Source organism: Sorex fumeus, unplaced genomic scaffold (genome assembly GCF_029834395.1).
Source record: "Sorex fumeus unplaced genomic scaffold, SorFum_2.1 ptg000081l, whole genome shotgun sequence".
Lineage (NCBI taxonomy): Eukaryota > Metazoa > Chordata > Mammalia > Eulipotyphla > Soricidae > Sorex > Sorex fumeus.
Window position 1 is genome coordinate 7312162 of NW_026606138.1, and position 27795 is coordinate 7339956.

General features: G+C 36.7%; 1 protein-coding gene across 1 annotated transcript in view; it reads right to left on the reverse strand.

Annotated features, from left to right (window-relative positions):
* The window catches only part of CAND1 (cullin associated and neddylation dissociated 1), a 39932-nt gene that overhangs the window by 8489 nt on the left and 3648 nt on the right, over positions 1-27795 (reverse strand). Inside the window, exons 2-11 of the mRNA XM_056130846.1 lie at positions 20037-20180; positions 15789-15943; positions 13310-13433; positions 11220-11476; positions 11032-11137; positions 10003-10148; positions 6519-6811; positions 5062-5203; positions 3225-4718; positions 2413-2508 (exon numbers count right to left, since the gene is read on the reverse strand). Coding sequence (XP_055986821.1) covers positions 2413-2508; positions 3225-4718; positions 5062-5203; positions 6519-6811; positions 10003-10148; positions 11032-11137; positions 11220-11476; positions 13310-13433; positions 15789-15943; positions 20037-20180 — 2957 coding nt within the window. The remainder of the gene's footprint in view (positions 1-2412; positions 2509-3224; positions 4719-5061; positions 5204-6518; positions 6812-10002; positions 10149-11031; positions 11138-11219; positions 11477-13309; positions 13434-15788; positions 15944-20036; positions 20181-27795) is intronic.

A 27795-nucleotide genomic window follows, 5' to 3' on the forward strand; every position in this document is an offset into this window, starting at 1 on the left:
TAGATGTCAGACCCAAACTCATAAAATACAACAAAAGAAAAAAAACAGGCAAACTACTCCATACAATAATGGTTTCAGTGGTGTCTTTGATGATTTTATTCTCTAGAAAATCTAAAGCAAAAAATAAACAAATGGGATCACATCCAACTAAAAATCTTCTGCATTGTAAGGCATTCATTCACCAAAAAAGACATCCTACTGCATCGGGCTATTCACACCATATACCTGAAAAAGAAAGTGCTACTATCCATGAACTCACAAAAGCAAAACAAAATACAAAAACATGGAAAGAGCTGAACAGACAAAAGCCAACAAAAGCCAAGACAGCAAAAGCCAACAAGAGCATGAAAAGTTACCCATCACCACTTATCAGGAAATGCAAATCAAATGAGGAAACAAAGAGGTATCACCTCACGTCAATGACAATGGCTTAGATCAAAAAGCCAGAGACAACAATGGTAGTGGCAAAGTGGAAAAAAGGGATCTTCATCAACTGTTAGTGGGAATGAAAACTAGTTCAATCTCTATGAAAACAGTATATAGATGTCAATTTTAATCACATGTTCCAGCAATTTCACTTTCTACTCAATTTCTACCCAAAACACACAAAATATTAATTAAAAATGTTACATGCACTACAGCACTGTTTAGAAGAATCAGGATGTAGAAAAAACTGAAGTGCCCAATGAAAGATGAATGGAAAAGATGATGTGGTATAGGAAGTTTGAGAGAAAACTCAAGGGGCAGAGCTATCGTTCTGGTGGTTCAACCCAAACAACAAGCAGAGAGAAATCCTGAGCACTGGCGGTGTGGTCCATATTAAAAACAAATGGGAAATTTGTGTACACACACACACACACGAATACTACTGCTTTAGCTATGGGAAAAAGTCTTGTGTTCTGCTATAATATATGAAACTAAGAAGCTGTCAAGCTAAGCTGAAGGGACAGGGAGGAGAAACCATTCAGTTCCAGAATTTGAACTCGGGGATCTCTTACCTGTCTGATATATGATGCTGTACCATCTGAGTCATTATTTTCTGGCCTCTAGGAATCTCTATTTTTAAAAAGCTTCCTAGTGTTTCTTCTATTCACCAAGTCACAATACTAAACTAGATCACAAATACAACTACAGTAATAATTACTGACTATATCAATGATGGACGCCAGTTGACTGTTATCTCTGAGAAATAATTATACAAAGGGTAAAAACAGGTCTGAACAACAGCTTCTGATACTTTCTCCAAGTCCCCAAAAGAAGACCCAGCTTTACTCATTCCCCTCATTCTTGATTTAGTAATCCCTTTTAGTAGAACCCTTAAATTATGGGATAGGGGAAAGGCTGTCTCTATTCTGGCTCACTACAAAGTGGCAAGAAGTTGAAGAGCTAGCTCCTTTGCCATATACCTCTACCCTCAAAAAACCACTAAATTGAGTTCTGGAAGCTTCTAGATATTACCAGTTCTAGTAACAAAACACAGGGAAATAATGCAATGGGGGGAGGGGGTGTCAAAATATAATCCTAAAAGTGTCTTTTTATCTTTATAGGGTATATATATTTTTTTTTTTTTTGCTTTTTGGGTCACATCCGGTGATGCTCAGGAATTACTCCTGATAGTGCTCGGGGGACCATATGGGATGCTGGGAATCGAACCCAGGTTGGCCATATTAGCTGCATGCAAGGCAAACGCCCTACCCGCTGTGCTATTGCTCCAGCCCCCATAGGGTATTTTAATTCTGAGAATTAGCTCTAATTCTGGGGATGCAGTAGTAGTACAGGGGTTCGTGACCAGGTTCATTCCCCAGCTACCTCATAGCCCCTAGAGCAGCACCTTGGCAAACATGTAGCCCTGGTGGCACTGCAGCCTCCACCCACCACCGACATTGAACCTCTGGCCCAGCTGGTCAAAATTCACACCCACACAAATATAGCCCCCAAGCATTGCTTGGGAAGTCCTCCAACTAACCCCTCCACCCCTGCCCGCACAAAGAATTAGTTCTGCCTGTTCGTAATTTTTTTTTTCTTATGCATCTCCACCTTATAAGTCCCCACAAATAATTATGATTAAACAGCTTTCTTATTTATCCATTAGTTGTTTTAAATCATTCCCAAAAAATGAAATACGTGGTTGACTTCACATATCTTATGAAATGTGGTTACAGATTTTAGTTTCTCCCTCCAGAAGTAATCCAAAAACAAAAGCCAAATTTTACTTCTTTGCAGAACTATATAATAATAATTTCATTAAAGGATGATAAAATTGAAGTTAAAACATCACTAAACTACCTTAAAAAAAAAAGACCAGATTAAACTCATTTCAGTTCTCTTGGTGATTAAGTTACTGAAATTGGGTGATTTTTCATACAATTAGATTTCAATATAATTAGTACTTTCTTCTTTGCTTCCACTTACCTATGCAATTCTTTAGTAGTGGATCAATAGGTTGTGGATGATCAGAAATGGTAAATTTCACTGCCGTAACTACCGAGCTTCGGGCATACGATGAGCCTAATTAGAAATAAACGGTAAGTCTACTGAAATTCTCAAGTATCTTTATCACTGTCGAACCAATTCAAGTAATATCAGTGTCTTAAATTCCTTAAAATTCTCTTCAGTCACACGCTGTATCTCAGCATTATTAATGGAGCAAAGTTTACTCATTTCATGAAAGAATTCCAAAGATATCTGAGAGAATAGTGGAAAAATCTAGTCTTCACAAAAATGAGACTGATCAAATTCACAGAGATCTTCAAATTTAATTATAAAAGTAATCCCTAAGAATCAATTTGCTATATCTAAAAAAAAAAAAAAGAGAAAATTTTATAACCTAAATATCTAAGAGGTTAACACTGGTAAATGTGAAAATTCTTCTACTTGACCTAAGTACATTAATATTAGTATATTTAGTAACAGCAAGCTACTGATGTTTTAAGAGATGCCACCAAAACAAACCAAAAACAAAACCAATATTAAATAGAATGAACAGGAATTAGAACAGATTTATTTAACTCTTTGGTCCTTTTAAACAAAATGTCATTCAACTATAACTCCTGAAGAAATCATAACATAAAGCAATAGCTTTGATATATAACAATGTGTTAGGGAAGTGAAGTTCAACTAGTTTACCAGGTATCTTTTCAGCAACCAACTACTGACAAAAACGACCTTTTTAAATTAAAACAAAAAACAAAACAAAACCAATATATATGTATATAGGTACCCACCTGATATCAAATATCCCTTAAGTCGTGGAAGAAGAGTTTCTGGATCAATTAGAGTGAGTTTGCCTAGACATTCTGCAACAACATTTCTAGTTCCTTCTTCTGCACACTCACAGTGCTTTAGTAACAAGGCCCAGATGTTTTCAACGTATGGTTTAAGGCCTACCACTGATGCAGAGCTAATAATTTCCTTCAAAGAGTGAAGCAGAAGATACTGCCTTTTGGGTTGACTGGTTATTTCTTGTAAGACAAACGGCAGATATTCAGGAAGGTTGCCAACACTAATGCTGCCTAACGCATAAGATGCAGCTGATTTGACTTCTTCACTAGGAGATGAGAAGGCTTCTAATATTACAGATTTTAGTTCCAGCTGTCCACTTAAGTCAATATGATGGCCAACTTCTCCAAGAGAAAGCAAAGCTAAGAGACGGATAGAATCTGTAGATCGTGAGTTTTTGACATCTTGAATAAACTGACCTACGACTGCTGGTCCTTCTTTAGGACAAGCTCGAGTTAGGGCAGCTACACATTTGGCAATGGAATAGTAAGACTGCTTATGAGTAAGAGCTGTACTCTGAGAATACACAGGACCAGTCAGCATGCGCAACAAATCCATGTATCCTAGATTACTTGTTCCAGTGACAACCAGTGCCTGGAAGAAGTCTAGCATGGCACTCAGAGCTCCACCCTGCAATAAGGGTGATCTCACCAGTCCAATTAGTTCATTGAGAATGGATCCACTTATCTTTGAAAGGGAAGAGGGATAAACTTTTGCCAATGTGGTAAGGAAACTGATCGCCATCTGCGAAACATGCATATCGCTTTCGCTGATAAGGGGTGGAAGCTCATCTAGAACTGCATCAATCATGGCAGCTGTCAAGCTGTCACTGTAGTTTTTAATCAAAATATCTAGGGCAGAAAGTGTACCAAGTTTCAAGGCTCTCTGGTTTTTCCTAAGAAATGAAGCAAGGATAGGCACTCCTTCTCCCAGGACAGGCCTCAAATCTATCTTCAAAGGTGACCCAGCAATTAATGTCAATGCCTTCACTGTAGTTAAGCGGGTTATTTCATTCTTCAATCTTTCCAAGAAAATCTGAAGTGTATTAGGCAAGTCAGAACCCAGATTGTCTCCAAGGTTGCAAATAATTTGTCCCATACATGAAATAGCCCTTTCCTTGACTTCCTGATCAATGTCAGCTGCTTTTAGCCTCTTAATGGTACAGGTAAATAGATCTTTGATGTAAGGAGTTGCATCAAACGAGGAAGGTTGATCTAAGGGACGAATTACTTTTACAAGCTGTTGAGTAACAAGAAGTGCTTCAGATGTAATCTTGTAAAATGGGTCTCCAACACAAGCCACCACTGGAGGGACCAAAGCCTGAACATGTGGATGGAAGACTTGAGGAGAGTGGTTACAGAGGATTACATACAAACATGACAAAGCATCAATCTTCAAATTTGATGAACTTGATTTATCATTTAGTGAGAAAATGATACCTAAAAAATGAAAATAAATAAAAAAACCTAATTATATGCATACTTTATGAAAGAAGAGAATAAAAAGTTAATCCCTACTATACTGCTAAAGTATCTGCTAAAGTACTTTATCATCTATAAAGCAGTGGAAGTTTCATTAACTATTACAAATAACAAGAGTCAAAAACCTTAAAGGTAAAAATTTAAACGTTACCTTCAAATCTCTAACTTTCAATATGCAAGACGACTCTATGTATTCCATACACAAATTGGCACAGATTTTTTTTTTGGAACTAAGTAACTAAGCTGATCAAAATTTTAATAAAAATGTTTAAATCCCCAAAGTGATTTACTGTTTTCATACCTGGTACAAGTACAGGAATGTGTTGCGTCAGGGCACCAGGTAATACATTTACCAGTTCAGTTAACATGTTAAAACAACACTGACGGGTCTTCACACTTTTTTCTTTCATCTGTTTGTGCAGAGCTTTAACAATGTTGGGAACCTGTAATTATCACACATGCATTAGGAGGCTGGGTTATTAGTTTTCCCTCAAGTACACTTAACACAATTACAGGGGATGAGGAATCATCTTTTTGTTGTTATTCAATTGCTAATCCTACTAATAAGATTATATGCAAAGTTTGTAGCATTTATCTATTATGTGTGTTCTTTTACAACGTTTTTTTCTATACTGGCAAGTAAAACAATTTTCCATGATTAATTGTGAAATAAATTTAACCAGTCATTTGCAAACACTTTTAGAAGGAAACTATATAGTATTCTGAACAAAAATAGTACACATACACATTACAAGGGAAAAAAGAATTAATGCTGTCACTACATTTAGTTTACAGTTGCAATAAAATCAATCTCACTTCCAATATAATTACAAGGAGCAGAAAGACAGCTCAATGGACTAAGTGCATATTTTACCTGCAGGAGATCCCTAGCACCACTAGATATGGCACCAAAAGCAAACTTACAAGCACAAAGTATAATTCAAACACCTCTAATCTTTCCATTGTTTTGTGGCCAGGTAAAACCTAAATTCCCTCTTTTGGATGCCACAATATCACACATACCCTAACCAACAGAAAGACTGATGACCGAAATAAACCCTTAATGCCCTATACCAACATCAAGATATCAGAATTACTTGTGATTATACTTGACCCCTATAAACTTAAACCTGCAATATTTGAAAATAAGATACATCCACTAGCATTGCTGGGGTGGCCTGGGTAATCCCCCCACCACATTGTCCCAAGCAGTACCATAACTTCGAACCCTCAAACTGAATCATTTATATATCTGCTTTCCTACATTAGTGGTTTAGTAACTCTCATTTTCTGCTGTGATCTATAAAATATGTAACCCTATGAAAATCTTTTACACAAGGGGGGGGTCTTATGAAAATCTGCAACACAGGAAAATGATTAATTTGTACTAGTTCTAACACTTAAAATCTAAGATGTCTTGAAGTGAAAAATATGTACTTTGTTAATAGTAAAGCTGTGCATAGCAGGCATTTAAATTTTCATCAGATTATGGAATCTTAAAATTATTTTGCTTATTCAGTAAACTAAAAAAAATTTGTAAAAAGTGATTTACAAATAAAATTAAAAACATATGAAACTACTATTTAAACATACCCCAGATTTTGTCCCCTAAAATACGTTCTTAAACTCCCAATTCCAAATGAAAACAACAGAATTAAAAGCAACATATTTATTCCTGTGATTTACAAAACCACCTATTTTAAAATTAACTACCTTTTACTTATTTTTAAATAAACAAAACTATTCCTTTAAACTGACCTGACTCTGAAGCATTGTTAAAGGTGTTTCTCCCTGCTCCATTGCATCAGGGTCACAGAGCCAACTTTGCACAGGACGAGTTTGCTTCAAAAGAGAAAGGTATGCATGAAAAACATCTGCCTTTACATTCTCTTCACGCTCTTTAAATCTGGAGATTAGTGCAGGAGAAACAGTCTTGTAGAATTCTGGAAGCATTTCATGCCGCGTGCTAACTACAGCATCCAAACACTTAGCAGCTGCACGTCTCACTTTCCAACTCATGTCATCATCATCACTATATTCATCATCACTCCCTAAAAAAAAGTTAATATTAAATACATTATTAATCGTAAGAAAAGCTTGTTGTTTAATATGTAAAACAAATTAACACCCACAAATTAACTTTTCACTAACATTATACAGTAATGGAGAAGTGAAAAAAAAAAAACAAACCTGAAATTTAGATAGAGTTTTTACTTATCTGTTCCACCATTGGCCCCTTGACCTTTATGTGTGTGTGTGTGAATTATCTGAAAATTATTTCCTTCTAGCCCATAAAAACCAAATTCGTTATGTGAGATGCAGTCAACAGAATGACAAATAAATATATTAGCAATTCTATAATTATCTGAACATAATTATCTAATAATACTATGGCTGAAATAGGCATAATGAATTCAACATAAAGAACTAGCATCTTAAAAATCAACAAACAAATGCTGGAAAATGTATTACTACCATTTTATTTCCCCCCCAAAGGAGATTCCTATAAATTATGGCTTCTTACACATGTTAATTTTGCACCAAACAAAACCTAGGCACTAGAATTAAGTACTCAAAGAATTATAATTTTAACCTTCATGCAGCTTACATTCTAATTACACGTCAGAAAGTGATTAAGTGTAAAATAAATTTGAAATTCTGGAAAGGAAGCTAAGAGCATTACGGGAAAATTGCATCCTGAGATGGAAGACTGAAGGAGAAATGAGAGGTAATCAAATATAACACCAAAAATTTTGTCTCAAGAAACTACAAATAATAGAACTATCTGGGGATAGAAAATGGCTAAAAGAAATGGGTTTTATAGGGAATAGGGGTGGGCAAAGACAAGATTTCTTAAGATATTTGAGCAGAAAATCAATTAAGATGTTACGTATAATAATAGGAGACTAACACCTAAGGACAGCTGAAATAAGTGTCAGGAGGATGACTCCACGGCTTGATAGCTGATCTCATGCAATGGGGGAAAAGGAAGCTGGGATGGAGAGAGGAGCACTAAATAAATGATGGTTGGAGGGATGGCTCAGGATAGTAGATGCATGTTGAAAGTAGACTATGGACCAAACATGATGGCTGCTTGTTACCTGTATTGCAAACTGTAACACCCAAAATGACAGAGAGAGTGAGACTGTGCCTGCCACCAAGGTTGGAGGTGGAAAGGGGTGGGGGTGGGGATGGGGGGAGGGATACCGGGAACATTGGTGGTGGAGATTGGGCACTGGTGGAGGGATGGGTACACGAACGTTGTTCTACTGAAACGCAATCATGAAAGTCTTTAAGTCTGTAAATGTATCTCATAATGATCCATTAAAATTTAAAATGTTACATATATGAACTTCAAATTAATTTTTTGAGTTTTTGTGGGTCACACCAAGGGATGCTTAGGGGTTACTCCTGGTAGTGCTTGGGAGACCATATGGAATGCCAGGGATCAAACTCGGGTAGGCCACATGCAAGGTAAACGCCCTACCTGCTATACTATTGCCCCAGGCCCAGAACTTCAAATTTATAAGCAAGTTCCAGAGTTAATATAAAATTTGGGAGGTAAGAGAGATAGCTAGTTCAAAGGGCGAGAGCCCATACTTGGTATACTTAATGCCCCAAACTCAATCCCTGCCACCACATTCGTACCATCCCCACAACCAGCAATGTTAGGTGTAGCCCTAGTAGTCTCTGAGCACCACTATTTTAGGAAGGTTCTCCAAATGGTAAAATTATTTTAGGCTGGGAGAGAGGATGGCGGTTGTCTTGCATCATAACTGGCAGTGCCCAGCGATTACTCTTGGCGGTGCTCAGGGGACTATTAAATCAAGACAACCATATTAATTCTTATACTATCCAACCCTAAAAACATTTTTTAAGGTAAAATTTGGGTTTTAGCATACTGATATTGAAGCTAAGACACTAATGAGATCAACAAGAACATAGGGATAGGACGCAGGGAGGGTTCAGTGACAAAAATAACTCCCTTGTAAGACTAAGATTGTGAACTTGATACTGTACTATACTATTGGGGTGAACTCTGGCCCCACTTTTGGGTAAATAATTTCTAGAGTACGGCAATCGCCTGTGTGAAACCTGGCAATCATGTGTGTGATCACTGAAATCATATGCACAATACCTTTCAAATACAACCAGAATTTGAGCATTATCACTTATTGGAGGAAAAAAAAGAAGAAAAAAACAAGAAAATAAGAGTCTAGTCAGGAGATGGTTCAAAGGACATGCCTTGCATGTGGGAGGCCCATGTTTAATCCCTGGCAACACCAGAAGCACTGAGCAGGGAAGGAATAGCCCCTAAGCACCACCAGGTATGACAAAAACAAAACGAAATAATATTAAGTGAAATCTGAATTTAGTGGAGTAATAACAAAGGAATAACAACAAAGATAAGAATAAAAAGAGTCAATGTTGGTACCCTAGAAGTAAATGCTAAGACAGAAGATCTCTGGTCTCTGATGATCCAATCTATCACTAGAAGACTAGAGTCAACAAAGAGGGTAAAAGAGAATTGTAGGAAATTATTGAGGTGTTATGCTATAAAGATGAAAAATGGAGAATAGCTATTAGAAGTATAAGGGATGAATAGCATCTTGTCTTTTTTGATATTGGCTGAAGTGCCAGATCTAAAACCTAGAAAGTCATTACATTAAATATACTGAGAGAACTAAATTAAAAAGTGGAAAAAATAACAGGAACTTCATCAAACCACCAAACCATAAGGACACCTACTGACTTACCCAACACCTCTACATGATTCCTTAAAACCACTGGAAATACAAGCTATATCTCTGATGTGCTACTCCTTTCCAAAGTAAAATTATACATCATAGTAAAATATCACTCTCAGAAGCCTAAGGAATGTCTAGATTATCTGTCAAAATTATTATGGCACCTCAAAAGTATCTGGGCATTTCCATAAAAGAAGTTATGTATACACTGCTCTAAACCAAACTAAAGCAAAGACACTTTATCTTCTTTTCACTCAACTAATTTATAGCTTTAATATAAAGAAGAACACGATTTTGAAAACACTGAAGTTTTGAAAGTTTTGAAAACACTGCTGCTCAGTACAGCCCAGTAATTTAACCAATTAGATATTGCTGAAACTAAGTTACATCCATTGTCATTATTATAAACAGTATCATTTGGGATGAGAATTATCGTAATTTCTAATACTGGGTCTTCTGTGAAAACGTGACAAATTTTACTTTGTATGACATACCTTGGTCATCATCATCTCCACCATCTGCATCCATTGCATTTTCATCTTCATCTTCATCATCATAATTATAATTTGGATCATAGGTAAGATATTTAAGACAAATATTTATAATGGTAGAAACATGAGGATATACTTCCTTAGGACATCTAAAGACAAAAACAAAAACTGCACTCAGTAACTACTTTCATCTTTGATTGTAAATATTTACCACACTTTGTTTTATAACAGATCTCTAATTAACTTCAGAAAGTGATTCTCCAATTTTTCAACAATCACCCTCATTCCTATTCCACTCATTTCATGCTTTAAAGATTTATCTTTCAATTACACTTAATAAATTTGCTATTGCTACAAAGACTTAATAAATTTGCTATTGCTACAATAACTAACCCTTTGGGGGGCTGGAGAAACAGCACAGCGGGTAGTGTGCTTGCCTTCTAACTACTGACCCAGTTGTGGTCCCTGATATCAATCCCCACTATGGTGTAATCTCTGAGCACAGGGTCAAGAGAATGCCCTGAGTATATGTACTGAAAAAAAGAATCCCTCCTTCCCTCCCTCCCACTCATATTTTAACATCTCTGAAGTCAACGAATTCTTATACAAATGATATGAGAACAGTTACAAATGCCCAATAAAGGAGTAATTTTTCTGTTGAAAGAACAAAAATAAGCCCCATGATGTGATAATTACTATGGCCCATAAACCCGTTGAAATTTTAAGGCAGTGCTACTTTACTGACAAAGATAAAAGATAGCCTTTAACCAAAGCAAAGAAAAAAAAAAAGACCTCTTACTCATACTCATTCTTATACATAACAACATTTCAAATTTTCATTGTTTGCCAGTTAGTGCTTAGTAAGAATTATTTCACATCTGAAATCCAAAACTCAATCCTGGGCATCGGTAAACTAACCCATGTCTCCTCTCTATATCTAACCTTAAGATTTTGATTTGTCTAGATCTTAACTATTATTCTATTATTAAGGGATAATTTTTATTTGCAAAACAAGAGTTCCCAATAACTTACCTTCTAACGAATGATTCAAAGGCCTGAATGCAGTACTCTCTTAATTCATCGTCATCAACATTACAAAATTTTACCACCAAAGGAATTATCTTCTCAAGGTATTCACCTAAGAAAAGCATATTGTTTCTTACAATACATCCATCAGTTTTTTCAATTAAAGAAATTTAAAATAATTAAACAATTCTTACCTATTCTATGGCCAGCTTGTCTACTAATAGCAGCAATGCACTGTATGTAGGTTCTTGTTGTTGACATGGAATCATTTTTGGACAACTCAGATAACAGATGTTCAATAAGATCTACAAAAACTATATTTCCACAGCTCATAACCAGGTGGCCAAGAGCAATAATGGTTCTTTTCCTTACTGCAAGTCTAGGGCTGGTCAACTGGGGGAGCAGACAGGTCAGAATTGAAGGATGGAAATTAACAAGAAGTCCTCCTTGCCTTAAAATGCAATAAAAAAAAAAGACAGAAATAATTCAAAATGCCAAAACACATTGTAATAATGTCTAGCTTGATTTTAATGTATTCAAACAGTAAAAATTTAGTTGATGGTAATTCAAACTCAGAATGAAACACCAAAGTATTATCACATTTATTAACATTAAAGAAAACCTGAGCTAAGTCAATGCAATCAATTTGAAAATTTGTATCTCCAATAGGCTCGGCAGTACATCTGAAAGTAAAAATTGTCACTTTACCCCTTCTCAGATCTCTAAATTATTTTCTCTACTGAAGTTTTTTTTTCTTTTGAGACTTTGCAACATTTAAAACCAATGTCTTACCACTCTGCTCCCTCACCACATTGCCTTTACTTATCTATTAAGTTACACTGACCCTAATGGAATAACCAACCATATCTTCCAAGTTACTTCAGATGTGTGATTCATTAAAGTGAAGAGAAGCCAAAGTACTGCCAGGAAAGTATTTGTGATTAAGTCCCACACAAGGGAAAAAAAAATCCAACTGAACTTTCACTATTTATAAAATTCAATTATAAATTTTTCACTTTGCTCAACCAATCTAACAGAATGACTTCTTCCAACTCTTATGTTCACTCTATGTTATGGAAAATTGGTCCATGTTTTCCAACACAAAGACTTACTTATGCTGATACATACTCTATGCCTGAGCATACCCATTCTTCAAAACTAAATTCTGGCACCACACTTTCCTTCATAAACTTTTATGAATCACTCTACTGTAAACACAAAGCATGATATACATCAGTTAACATTCAGCCCCATAGTGCCTTCTATTATATCAATTATGTCAATATACTAAGATGTAAGTTTTTTGTGTACTAGGATAATAGCTCTACATTTTTACTATAAGTTTGTACATGACACATTTGTTAGCGGGTTACGCAAAATTATAGCATAAATATAATGACACACGGCTGAGATCAGTTCAAAGGGCTAAATCACATGCTTTGCCTACAGAAGACCTGGTTTGCACCAGCACAGAGCCCCAAGTACCACCAGGAGCAACCTGGTTGTGGCCCATTAAAACAAACAAAAAAATTGTGATGGGCCAGGCTAGAGTACTACATGATTTGCATTCAGGAGGCCCAACTCTGATCCTCGGCAACAAATGGTTCTCTAATCACTAAGCTGTGAATAGTTCCTTGGGTACCAGGATATTGGGTATAATTCAAAAATTAAAAAAACATATAATAATGATGACCTATGATGAATAAGCTCAAGGTTAAACTAAAAGCCAAGTCTTTTAAGACATTTTTCTTTAGTAGTTGCCTAGAACTATCTTTTTAAGTTTTATTTCCAGAGGAAAGTTAAGAAATCAACAATTGTATAAAGTGAAGCTACTTCCTGTCCCATATATCATTGTAGCTGATGTTTTCAAGTATCATTTCTACCAGCAACTTTGCCAAGTCTACTAACACATCTATCTAAATAGCACTGTACTCAAGAACATGAAAGAATATTGAGTATGTTTTAAAATATTTGAATCAAAGATTTTATTATTTTCAAAACTACAAAACAATAAGTGCTATCCAACATTACTATGGTGATCAATATTATTTCCTTTTTTCTCCCCTCACCCTGTAGCACTGTCCTGTTGTTCACCGATTTGCTCGTGCAGGCCCAGTAACGTCTCCATTGTGAGACTTGTTGTTACTATTTTTAGCATATCGAATACGTCACGCCTATGTTGTTGTAAAATAACCATAATTAAGTACGATTGGGCTAAATTTTAATGTACTGGCAGAACTTCTAATAAATGCACTTAAAATTTACTTCAAATAGGCATTTTTACCTGCTCAACATATCAGCCATTATATCTAATGCTTCTAACTGAACAGAGACATCTTCCTGCTTTGCTATTGCACTGGTAAGACGTCCAGTTATCTTCTTACATACATTAGCAGCCAAAGCAGAACCTGGATGAGTAAGAAATCAGTAATAATTTCAAGACACGTATGCTGAGTTTCACCTTTTATGCTCATCGGTGGTCAGCAGGCATTCAACAAATCCAAACTTGATTATGAAACTGACTTAAGAAATCCGTTTTAGAAAACCATGTATTTCAAAATAAGTAATTTTTCAGTAAAATAACTTACTTCATATAATAGAAATTAGAATAACTACAGAATGGACATGTAACCTAGAAAAAATACTTAGGAGCTGGAGGGGTAGTATAGTGGGCTGGGTGTTTGCTTTGCAAGCTGCCTACCTGGATTCAACTCCCATATGGTTCCCCTGAGTCTGCCAAGAGTGATATCAGAGTGCAAAGCCCAAAGTAGGCCCTTGAGCATCACCAGTTGTGGCCCCCAAATAAACAACAACAGAACACACAAAAAGAAATACTACTATTGGATAATTATTTCTATGCACTGACATAAATGTAGATTATGGAGTGGTCTGGAGAGAAATCAGAGTAGGGTGAGGGAGTTTACCTTGCACACAGCCGATGTGGATTCAAACCAAAACCCAAATGGTCCCCTAAGCCCCATAAGGAGCAATCCCCGAGCATACTGTGTGTGTTTGCCCACCAAAAAAAGACTAAGATGTTGGTTGTAACTCTAGACTGAAAAGAGGCAGAAAGAATTTTCTATACATGAATCCTCTTTACTTGTAACCTCTTTACTTTTAACTTTTAGTGAATTAAAAAAAAAACACAAGCTATAGTCTGAGTTCCAACAATTAACATGTTTTTTAAAAGATAGCTAAAACCTTTATTCAGACCCTTCCATTTCAAATTTTTTAACTTCTTTATGCAGAAGAAATGTTTCAGAAGACACAAATCAAAGTTACTACTATTTTCAAATAGATCATATTCCTAACAAAAGAGGAAAAGAGAAGAAACTGAAAAAGAAACAATCTGGCTGGAAAAATAAAAATTCTGGTTGGAACTAGTATCCAGTAAAAAGAAACTTCTTTTAATGGGAGAAAAATGTGGGGAAAATTATCAATATAACTAAACACAATTATAGTGAATAGATCTCAGAACAAATGAAACAGTTTATTGAAACAACGAATATGGGTAAAGTAACAATGGTAGAATACAGCAGCAAAAGCATCAGTTCAGTTTTGAACTAAAAGAAAATAGATCTGAATCTTCAATAAGTTAATTAAAATTTTGCATGAATTAACCCACTCTTGTTCATGTTCCATTCCCTCAACAAATCTACTAAGATCTCCTACTTAAGACCTATTATGACTGATGTTTAGGTCAAGTAAAATATCTGCCTTTCACCCATAATCATCATACCATATTTTTTTCAGTCCAAAATTTGGTTTATAACCTTTAATAGAGCAATTGTAGAGTTCAGTAATAAATGGCTTTTAAGTAACACTGACACAATTTTGGGGACAGAAATAATAGGCTGTAGCCTATTTTTGAGCAAAAAAAAAAAAAGTCATAAAATCTGTAGTAAATACACAGGAAAATACAGTTATGCGTCACCTAGCATAACCAGCACAGTGAATGGTCAATATTTTCTAAGCTAATGGGCAAAAAATTATATACATGAAATCTACATTATCCACAGCTTTTCATAAAATATTTCACCCCATTTACACATTAGACAATAACTTTTAACCTACTAATTTTAGACAATAGCTTGGTAGTCAAAACCAATTCTAAAACTTACACTGACTAAGCATTTCTGTCAAGAGGCAAAAGTTAATTAACTGACATACTCATTAATTTTAATTTTAACTTTTTAAAACTACAAATAATTATATGAGCCTCAGTCTTAATTAAAGACACTAGTAAATTGAAGTATTTTACAGCTGTCTAAACTATTACATTTTGTATAATACATTTTGATGTGAAGCAAAATTAATACTGAAAATAGCTAATAGGAAATACCCCGTGATTGTAGCTATATTTTTCCCTCACAGCACTGTGCATCGGCCGTTAGATCTATTCTGTAGTCATAATCCATAAAACAGAAAACCTTACATATATGTGAAAATCCTTTAAAATGATATTCATGAGATAAATTCAATGAAAATAATATTCTTGACTGGAGAGAATAGGGGTAATGCACTTGCCTTGCATACTGCTGACCATATTTCAAACACTGGCACCAGATATGGTCCCCTGAATACCCCAGGCGCAACCCAAAAAGAAAACAAAAAACTAATTTAAGACTAAAATTTTGAGTATATTTAATTATAGGGATGCTTACAAAAGTCTTTAAGGATAAACAAATCTCTACTTGCCCAGGAGGAACAAAAGTAAAGGAGAAGTCCATATACAAGAACATAGGTAAAAATGTTCTACTTACCACTGGAAGCTGGAGGAAGTTCTCCAATTACTGTTTTAAGACCAATACTTGAAATATCTCGAAGCTGTTCTTTGTCAGAAAGCATATTGGTGCAGAGGGTATCTACAATTGTCTCCACTTGGTATTCTTTCACTTTACTCACTAAAGGGCCAAGACTGTAATATAAAGAAAAAAATTTATCTAGATAAATATAAAATCAGAAATTAGGAATATCAATTTTTCTGCCTAATGACTATCAACAAAAAGTAAGTATCAAGAATAGTTTACCAATGAAGGGTATTTTTTTTCTTTTACTGAAGTAAAACAGTGTCACTGAGAAAAATATGAAAGGGGAAAGTTGTCTGCTCTCTTATAAACAATATACCCTGCTACTAGGGTTTGGACACCATTCCCAAGTCATCTCCACCCTGCCCCCATCTTTTCCTCAATAACCTTACACTGCTTTGTGTTCTTGCCTATTAATTTTTATACCTTTACATTACAAATGAAAAAATGAAAAAAATATTACAAGTAAAGGTAATTATTTTACAGGTAAACTAATTCAATACTTGTCTTTCGTTCTTATACTGCTTCACAAATTCCCTTCATCTTCCATTTTTAAGTGAATACCAAAATTCCTATTTTTTATAGCTGGGTTAGAGCCCAGTGTATAAATGCACATCATCTTTATCCAATCTTGTTTGGCTAATTCAGTTGCTTCCATACTTTTACTGTAAAAACTACTGCAATATATATGGAATGAAGAATATATATAGAATGGAGAAAACTTTTTGTAGTTTTTGTGCCAAGCAGAGACCGTGCTAAGGGGCCCAGCACCAGGGTTTGATCCATAAATTGCATGCAAGGCAAGCACTTTAATCTCTATACCGTCCTTCCAGCGTCATGTGCTGATGTTTTAATTCTTCAGACAGGTAGCCAAAAGTGGGGCAGCTATATCAAATGACTGCTGTAACTTCATTAGAAAGCACTTACTATTTTCCAAAACAATTGCACCAATTCACATTCTCAACAGCACAGACTTCTTTTTCTGTCACATTGCTGCCAATGTATTACGCTGCTTGTGATGTAAGCCATTCTCACAGGTACATACCTCACATGACCTTAATTTGTACTTCCATTAATCAGTGAAATTTAATTGTTTCATAAATTTATCAACAGAATGTGTTCTTTAATATCTATTCAAATCTTATGCTTACTTCTTTATACACCTAGATATTAACTTATCAGATATGATGTACAAATAAGTATCTTTCAATACAGTAGACCTCCTTTAATTTCAACTAAGGGGCCAGAGCATACAGTAAGTAGGGTGCTTATCATGCATATGGCCTGCCCAGGGTTCAATCCCCAGCTCTCTATATGGTCCCCCAAGCCTGCCAAGAGTGATCCATGGGTGCAGAGCCAGAAGCAAGACCACCAGTTGTGGCCTCCTCAGAAAAAGGACCTCAATTCAATTTAATGCAGCTCTAATTGTTTATCTTTACTCTCACTGTCCCTGCCTTTGGGGTTAAGTCTGTAAAACATCTCTATCCTTAATGTCATTAAAAGCTTATCACCTATTTTTTCTTCTTTGTTATCTAAATGTTAGAAGCATTAAAAGTAACTGCAAAAATGCAATTAGTACTACACTGTGCTTTGAAACATTCCAATCTTTCATATCAATAAGTCTTCATATATTAAGAGTGGAGAAAAGTTCCTATCTTCATGCTCTTCTCACAGAATTTAGCACATATTAGGAACTTTTTAGTAGATTTAGTAGATTCAGTAAAGTGCCATGAAGTTCAAAATTATTTTGAGTAACAAGGTATGGTTGCTCCAAAATTTTACCATCTGGCTGGTGAGGTACAGAACTCACATTAAAAAATGAAACCCGGAGGACTGGAGCAATAGCACAGCGGGTAGGGCGTTTGCCTTGCACGCAGCCGACCTGGGTTCGATTCCCAGCATCCCATATGGTCCCCCGAGCACCGCCAGGAGTGATTCCTGAGTGCAAAGCCAGGAGTAACCCCTGAGCATAGCTGGGTGTGACCCAAAAAGAAATCCACAGAAACAAAAAAGATAAAAAAAAAACCACACAGGTCAGAGACAGGATTGGGGATATACTCAGTAGCTTTTTTCCTTTTAAAATTAAATACCAATGTAGCATCTTATCACTGCCTTGACAACTAAGCAGATAGTTTTTTTTCTTCCTCTAATGTGAAATAGACATATTAAGATACAAAACATTTAACTGACCTTGTATTCTTAAAATGAACCCCAATGAGTCATGGTATGTAATAGTATTAGGATTTATTTTGTACATTTAAATGAAAGTAAATGTCATAAAATTTAAAACTCATTTTTCTTTATTAATATTCACTCCAGTTAGGAACTGTTGTCAGTATTTAAGTACAAGATCAGAAGCTTTCATATTTTATGTTCTGAAACAGTATTAGGCACCATCTGTACTTAAATTACCTTTCTTTGAGGTTTAAAAAAACAGAGCACGGATTTTCGTGCCTTCTGAGTTTCTTCTGGATGATTAGTTCATAGACTATTTCCCCAATTTGGGGCAGTGGGCCACACCCAGAGGTGCTCAGAGGTCATTCCCAGTGGAGCTCAAGAAACAATGTGGTGCTCAGGATCAAACCTAGGCTTTCTGCATACAAGCAAGGACGCAGCCCTTTGAGTCCTCTAGCCCTCCCCAATTTCTTGTTAAGTTACTTAGTAATCTGTCTCCTTACTAGGGTTTTCTCTTGTAAAAATAAGCTCCAGGGTTTCATCTTGTAATACTTTCTGCATGTATCTTAATTTCTTATTTTCTTAAAAATGTGTCATTTTCCCCTCAACCCACTAACTGTAAGATTGTCAAAAAGATGAAAAAGATAGTACAATGGGTGGGGTTCTTGACTCACATGGGGAGAACCATGGTTGGATCCCCAGCATCATACGTGGTCCTCCCAACAAACCTAAGACTGATCCTTAAGTGCAGAACCAGGAATAAGCTCTGAGTACCAACAGCTATGGCTCCCAAACCACAAAATAAATATAAGCAAAAATTAAAATAGAAAAATCAAATTTCTATCATTTAAATAAAGATCAATACTCATGATTAAGATCTATACACCTTTCCACGCTTATATTTTTTTTGCTTTTTTGTGTCACACCTGGCGATGCACAGGGGTTACTTCTGGCTTTGCACTCAGGAATTACTCCTGGAGGTGCTCAGGGGAGCATATGGGATGCTGGGAATTGAACCCAGGTTGGCCACGTGCCCGCAGTACTATCGCTCCAGCCCCACCTCTCCACTCTTAATCTTGATATGCTGGTAAGCATTCAGCAGTACTGAAGAAATCTTACTTCTGTTTATTAAAAGATCAAAAAGGCTAACATAAAAATAGATTCATCTGCATTACCATAACTTATTTTGAAAGCCTATTTCCTTTTGTTAAACTGATAAAAATTCCCCAAATTAAGTAAAACTTTGCTGCATGCCGAGAAGTATTTTCTCCTGTTTCACCAAATATTAATAAAAGCCTTAGCACACAAAATCTTTCTAAGTAAATCCAACTGAGGAAATAAGACAATGCTTCATTTGATGCTCAATAACACAAATTTTCATTAACTTCATTTTATAAGAAACTATCTTTACTAACTATGCAAACTAAGTATTTCTAAAATTTAGTATACACAAATTCAATAGATGTGTTAATAGGTCCAAGAATTGAAATCCTACACCTATTAGGAGAGTCAACATCACACAACATAAGGTGTTCCTAGTGTAGAGTAGACACAATTGCAGTTCCCACAATTTTAAACATTCTTTGTAACTACCATTGGTATGAAAAATATGATTTTACTGGTGCTACTCTGTATTAATTTTACTCCCATCATTGATTCTTAAATTTATACCCTAATTAGAACAAAGAGATGGATAAAAAAACTTTTAACCTAGCTTTTCCCAAAAAAAAAAAAAAAAAACCCCAAAACCTGGGTTATGTATGGTTAAATAAGTGAGAAAGTCCCTATTCACCCATATGTACTTCTTAAGAATTAACATGCCATGATTGACACATTTGGTTAACATAGAATTATGAGAAAATGTACCAAAAGTCCCAAGCACAATCAGTAAACATTTACCTACAAGTTCTTACATAAAATTCCAGAGAGTAAAAAACTACCAATTATTCACTAAGGCTTTTAACAAGGGGGTGCTGGAGGAGCAGTAGTGAGGCAAATGAGATGGGGAGCACGTACAAAGAAACTTACCATTTGACAGCTAAATTTTGTACCTCTCCATTTTTATCTTCCAGTAACTTCAAAATCATTTTTACTACCTTCCTTTCACTGTCATCATCCAATTTGATGGAATCTTTCTGCAATTCTGTCATCAAATCATTTGTAGCCATAAACCTGTAAAAAATTAAAATTTGATTAACTTTTAAATTATTAAAAAAAGACTTTCATCATCTCCCCTTCCTAATAACTTATTTAAACAGTATCTTTCCCGTTAGTTAATTTCAAATTTACTAACAGAATGAACAATGTGTACTCTTTCATTCTAATGCATCACTGCTCTCAGAAAGTGAGTATCTCGTTTACTCTATATGTGATTTGAATTTTATCTAGGAAGCTTTAACTATGAATATTAAGAACATCTTCCTGAATACCTTCCTGTGTCATACTGTGTGTGAATTGAGAAATTTACAAAATAAATTTTCAACTCCACCTCAACTTTTACCACTAGGTAGCAAGTGTGTTTTCAAGAAGAGGATTATAAAAAATCGTTTCGAATGACATCAAATCTTTTCTCCTTGAAAAAAAAAAGTACAAAGTAAGATTAAACACTGAACCATGCTCCACTATTTAATCTCAACTAAATGAAACAGTTGAGAGGCTGGAGCAATAGCACAGCGGGTAGGGCGTTTGCCTTGCACGCAGTCGACCTAGGTTTGATTCCCAGCATTCCATATGGTCCCCCCAAGCACCGCCAGGAATAATTCCTGAGTGCATGAACCAGGAGTAACTCCGGTGCATCACCGGGTGTGACCCAAAAAGCAAAAAAAAAGAGAAACAGTTGAACTACTGGAAATATAGGCTTGAGACTTTTCCTCATATGCCTACGTCACCATAGTTGTAAAAATCTATCCTAAGTCAATTAATAAACAATTACTGAATCTGCAATAAAAATCAGCATCAAAGAAAATAACCTGAGTACTGACAAAGCACACTAACACAGCAATTCATCACTTTTAAGGAAATTTTAAGAATCATTTTAGTAACTGGTACATATATTTATTTAAATACAATTTGAATTTTTAGATTATATGCATGCATAATTCTATCAAATCTTGTAAAACTGTTCATTAAAAAGCCTATATTTAAAATGAGATAAAATAAAAATAAAGCATGAACCTTAAGAAAATGGGTAACTCTTATGATTGGAAACCTCTTCTCATTTTGTATAATAAAACAGAATTAAAACCTCACAATATTCTGAATGTAAAAACACGTGTACAAACCAGAAAACCACAAGTGAGAAGAAGCACACTATTGCAGGCACTTCTGCAAAACACACTGAAGTAGTTTAACCATTCTGAGATTCACACACACACACACACACACACACACACATACACACACAAAAAAAAAAACCAGAAAAATAAACTAACCACAGCAATTGACCTTCAAGGACCTCTGAAACGCTACTCATAAAACGCAAGAAAACAGTGATCATGAATATAAGTAAAAAAAGCTGGTGACCTCAAAACAAAAACTTGTATAACATTTCTAAACATATTTTACTGGTAAGTCAAGTCATCCTATTGTTATTATCTATATAGTTACCTTCTATTATGCTACAAAGGCTTGGAAAAGGAAAAAACAGTAAATAAACCTTGACTTCTGGAGTCATCTAAGAAAGAAGCCAAAATCTGACTAATGGTAAATTTGGGGGGTAGGAGGGGAGAGTTCTAAAAAATTAAAAAGATAGTATTTTTTAAAATTCAGAAAAACAATGGAATGAAAAGGTGTAACAGTTTTCATTGCTGACTCTAAACCCAAAGTCCTAAGAATAACTTCCTCCGTTAATTTAATATTAAACTGTGTACCAAACCCTAACCATAGCACAGCGGATAGGGCATTTGCCTTGCACACAGCTGACCTGGGTTCGATTGCTCCGACCTTCTCGGAGAGCCTGGCAAGCTACGGAGCACCCCGCCCACACGGCAAAGCCTTGCAAGCTACCCGTGGCCTATTCGATATGCCAAAAAAAAAAAGTGAACAAGTCTCACAATGGAGACGTTACTGGTGCCCACTCGAGAAAATCAACGAACAGGAGGACAGTTATACAGGACAGTACTTAAGGCCAGACAGATAAGGTGTACAGGAGTAAGAGGCTAACTTGCATTCAACAGACCAGATCTTCCCTGTCACCACATAAGCTCGCTCGCTCTCTCTCTCTCTCTCTCTCTCTCTCTCTCTCTCTCTCTCACACACACACACACACATACACACACACACACACACACACACACCCCATCCCCACGCAGTTACACACCCCTATTTGTATAGAAGTTATTAGCACATAGCACATTTGAACTCAATTTATAAATGTGCTGTAGAGATAGCACAGCGGTAGGGCGTTTGCCTTGCACACAGCCAGCCCCAAGCCGGGTTCGATTCCTCCACCTCTCTCAGAGAGCCTGGCAAACTACTAAGAGTATCTCGCCCGCACGGCAAAGCCTGGTAAGCTTCCCGTGATGTATTCGATATGCCAAACACAGTAACAACAAGTCTCAAAATGGAGACGTTACTGGGCCCGCTCGAGCAAATCGATGAACAACGGGAGGGCAGTGGCAGTGCAGTTTATAAATGGTCTATTATTACCATTTTAGGTATGGTTTTAAGCACTGGAATGAGACTCCCTTTCTTTTAACTTTTCCATCGAATGTGACAGTAAATGTTACCATAAATGCAAAGCCATTTTTGAAACACTATTCAAGGGCATTTAGCAGAATGCTGAAGAACTGAGGTTTACGCTGGATCTAACCACTCCTAACCAAAAGCAAACAGTGGTTTGTATGGCTGAAGCTGGCTTGAGATTGTAAAGTTTATCTATGTATTCCCCCCTCCACCCCCATTTAGTGAGAACTTACTGTGATAGATGCTAGGAATATCAGGGCTGGAAAAATCAGCCTTGGAACTTAAAGGCTGAGGAGAAGTGTATTAATTTTTAAAACCACAGACACATGAATATATATTATATACACACATATACTAATTATTATTATGAACTGAGATAATGCTGTGAGAATATGAAACAAAGAAAACACAATGGTACAAAGTAAACTGACCAGACTGGAAAGGTTTGTGTACCAAGGCAGACTCTAGAGCATAGACAGGAATTAGAGTAGGTGGGTACGGGGACAATAACGAAGGGACCAAGAAATTAGAGAGCGCAAGCAAAGATATAGCTTTGCAAACTGAGCACATGCTTTACATGCAGGGGGCCAGGTTCTATCCCAGGCACAACATCTCCGTTCACCAACCACGACCAGAAGTAATCCTTGAGCAAGGCAAAGAGTAACCCTTGGGCCTTTCTGTGAGTGGCTAAAATATAAAGATAAAATATAAAGCAACTTGTAAGTCTGAATAGAATTTCCGTCTCTAACTACAATGGAAAGCTACTAAAAAGCATGTAGGAGATGGAGAGCAAATATAATGATCAGAATTGCATTTCAAAAATATTACTCCAGGAACACTGTGGAAGTTTGGGTAGAGCCAATTTTCATTTAGCCAGACTAAATGAGAAGAGTCTCCTGCCCCTGCGCCTGGCTGTCCTCGCCGGGGCCCCTTGGAGGGAAGCGGGTTGAGTTTCCCTCCCTGCCCCGACCAGGGCTCCGGCTCCAGAACTAGCCACCACCATGCTGAGACCATAAGCCTTCGGATCGGTGCTGAGCATCCTCCAAATTCCAGTAGGCGGGGGGGGGGGGGGGGGGGGGGGGGGGGGGGGTCACACCCACCAATTGGCCCCCTGGCGCCGTGTAATCCCATCAATGGCCAAGACCCAGAGACTATAAAACCCAGCTCCCAGAAGCGCTCAGCCACATTCTCGGTCGCTCGACATCTTATTATCTCATTCCTTCTTTGGACAAACTGGCAGGCTATCGAATGTAACCTGCTCACAAGGCAGAGTCTGGCAAACTCCCCATGGTCTACCCAATATGCCAAATACCAGTAACAATGATGGGTCTCATTCTCCTAACTCTGAAAGAGCCTTGAATATGGCACTTTTTTAAAACTCTCAGGGCTAGGACGAAGGAGATGTTACTGGGGCCTGCTCGAGGCAATCAACGAATAACAGGATGGTCGTGATCGTGAAATGAGAAGAGCTATGACAGGTAGTATGAAAACAGTAGAGATGGTCAGGGAGATGGCCCCAAAGGCTGGGCACATGGTCTGTATGCAGGAGGCCTGGGATGATTCTCCAACACAGGGCCTCCTGAGCACTGCAGAAGCACAGAGCAAGGAATAGTCACCAATCCACTCCCCACCATGGGAAAGACACCCCCTCCCAATAAAATTAAAAATTACGCCTGGTTTCTTAAAACAAATGTGGGTTGCATTTAAGAAAACGATGCGGGGCTGGAGCCATAGCACAGAGGGTAGGGTGTTTGCCTTACAGGCAGCCAACATGACACAGGTTCAATTCCCAGCATCTCATATAGTCCCCCGAGGCACCGCCAGGAGCAATTCCTGAGTGCATGAGCCAGGAGTAACCCCTGGGCATCACCGGGTGTGAAAAAAAAAGGCCAAAAAATATTAATTTTTTTGAAATGATGTTAAGCTAGCATTGGTTATGATAATCAATAAAGGGGAAAAAAAGTCTCATAACAAAGTCAGTTGCATCCTCCAATCCTTCAACATTTTCACCATCATTTGAGCTCATACTTCCCTAGGCAGAAATAATCTCGCAAAACATCCCAGTTAAGTACACATAAGCAACACCACCAAATACCAAACATCCTCCTTTCTTACTCAATGAATGACTACTGCTTCTTTGCCAGTTATACTTTTTCTCTGCTTTAGTTCGGTCTCCCTGTATTGTCAAATGACCCTGCACCCAACACTTTGATAAACAAATCTCCACGTTTAACAGCAAATCCTCCCCCAAATAACTAAACAAACTCTTATTTAAATCCAAATATTTAAGTCTTATTTAACTAAGAAATACATCACAGTCTGATCTCCCTGTCTGTAATATAATAAACTCTACCCGTACCAGGGCTATCTTTATAAGAGAATTTCAAGGACTTACTCTAAGTAACAACTGTGTGCACACATACAGATATGTGAGAAAATAAAATATCCACTCAACTAGTTATAAAGAGAGGAGAGTAATTTCAATGAGCTTAGAATTTCAAGGGGCTTGGTTTGGTGGGACAAAAGCTACGTTTAGTGACTTGGTCAACAGGAATTAGAGAGAAAGGCAAGGATCAGTTATATTTAGGAAGAAAATTTTAATGGAAGGAATTAGACTGGACTGAAAAAAAAGCTGACAGGGAGATCAATTTTAGAATATTCATCAGTGAAGTGAAAGAAGAGAAAGCAGGAAAGGTGACCTCAAGGTTTCCCATCTGGGGCACTGAAAAAGGATGGTAATGCAACAAGACAAAGAAAAAATTAAAAGATTGATTTACGGTAAAAGAGGGGAAGAGTTAAGATGTAAACTTTTAAGCTCCTAGGGGAGTCCCACATGGATATAACCTACAGGCAGTGCCATATCATTCATTTATTCAATAGGTATTTGGGGGATAACATCATTAGGAACTATGCCAAAGTCTGCAAACATAGCTATAAATAGAACAGTTACGGTCTGTAACTTTATACCTGGTTTCCTCTACTGAAAGGAATAAAGCATATTGATCTTTAAAATTAAACATGGATGGAAATATTTAGTATATCCAATGCAGAGGTACAGAAATAATGTTTGAAACAGATATCCTATATTGTACAACTTCAGATATAAAGAATTCCACATTTTCAACAGAAGCCTAACTAAAAACAAGAGATGAAAGACATTTTTAAAGACATAGAACTAGATATTAAGACATGAAAAACACTTTCCTGTAGATGGGAGTCAATATAGTCAATTTACCAAAAGCAATTTATAGACAATGAAATCTCAATTAAAATTTCAATGTCCTATTTTATAAGGAAATAAAACCAAAACATAACGAAGTTTATATGGCATTATAGAAGGACCTCTAGTAGTAGCTATGGCAATTCTGGGAAAGAAAAGAAAACTGGAGAGCCAGAGAAAGAGTTTAACAAGCTGAACTCCTATTTTGCATGTGGGAGGCCCAGGTCTAATCCCCCAGCAGAAGGTCCTCTCTTAACCCCACCAGGAGTGATCCCCAACACAGAACTGAGAGTAGCCCGCAACAATGGCAGGATAAAATCCAAAACAAAAAAAAAAAGAAAAAATACAAAAAGGAAAAGGAAAATGGTAGTACTTTCAAACTACACTACAAAGTGACCTAGTCCTATACAGTACTAGAATAAAATTAGACACAAAAATCAGTAGAATTGGAAGCTAAGAACTAAAATCCATACATATAAACTGTCACTGTCCTCCCATTGTTCATCGATTTGCTCGAGTGGGCACCAATAACATTGTGAGACTTGTTGTTACTGTGTTTGGCATATCGAATACATCACGGGGAGCTTGCCAGGCTTTGCTGTGCGGGATCTCCAAGAGGGGCGGAGGAATCGAACTTGGGTTGACCGGGTATGCTGCATGCAAGGCAAACACACTACTGGCTGTGCTATCGCTCCAGCCCAGAAACCACCTTCTTGACCTCCATAAAAATACTTCTAAGCTTACTTTTCTTTAAGCACAGGTAATCAAAGTAACTTCATTTGGCATTTCATGTTTCTTTACTGTAAATGTTTATTAAGACACTTTCAAGTACATTAATAAACTTGTGGTTTATTATTATTAGCATTTCAAACAATTTCTGAGAGAAAATACCCTCCAATGTCCAAACATATATTTAAGTGGTAGCAAGAACTATTACTTAGTCAATATACTCTCCAATACAAAAATTTCAAGACCGTCAAATATATGTTTTAAGACTGGTAGATTTTACAATGGTTTCGTAAAGAAACTTTCCCCAAATCCATATATATATATATATATATACATATATACATATATGCATATACATTTCCCTCTTTAATTCAAGAACAAAACGGCCAATTCAGTAAGAGTCATCTACTGAGGGGGCTGAAGCGAAAGAGACGGCACAGCAGGTAGAGTGCTTGCCCTGCACTTGGCTGACTTTGGTCCAGTCCCCGGCAACCTATATGGTTCCCCCTCACCCCCGGGAACACCAGAAGTGATCCCTGAAAAGAGTTAGTTAGGAGTAAGCCCTGACCACTACTGCTCTGTGGCCCACAACCAAACAAACAAAAAATAAAACAGTCTACTGTGAACTCACAAGGCCAAAGCAACAGACAAAAGAACTCAGTTCAATGAGATAAACTCACTCTCTGGTCATCCCCCAGCATGCAGTCAAAAACTGCCCCTCCCAATAGTTCTGTAATTGTGTGCTTTCATACCTGCACCTTTTCTCTACCTAGAATTTCAAGACCTCTCATCACTTCACAAACCTGTAAAATCTCCTGCTCTGCCACATTAAGACTAACAACTGCATAGTACCCTCAGTAAATACTGTTTTCTCTTAACCATACAATATAGATTTACCGAAGCACTGGATCTTAATCTTTTTGTTGTCTCTCTCAGGAAATTACTTAAAAGTACCTTCTAGCACAAAATATTCCATAATAGGCCTTAGAGAAAATGAAAATATAAAGTCTAACTCTTAGTTGTCCCCTTTACAAAACTCTCAGAAAGTTTATGCTCCCAGCATATTCGAAATCCCCAGAACTACCAGTGTCTAGCAGTAAGAACTTGACTATAAAAGACTATTTAAAAAATTGGCTTTAATAAGAGTTTTAAGGA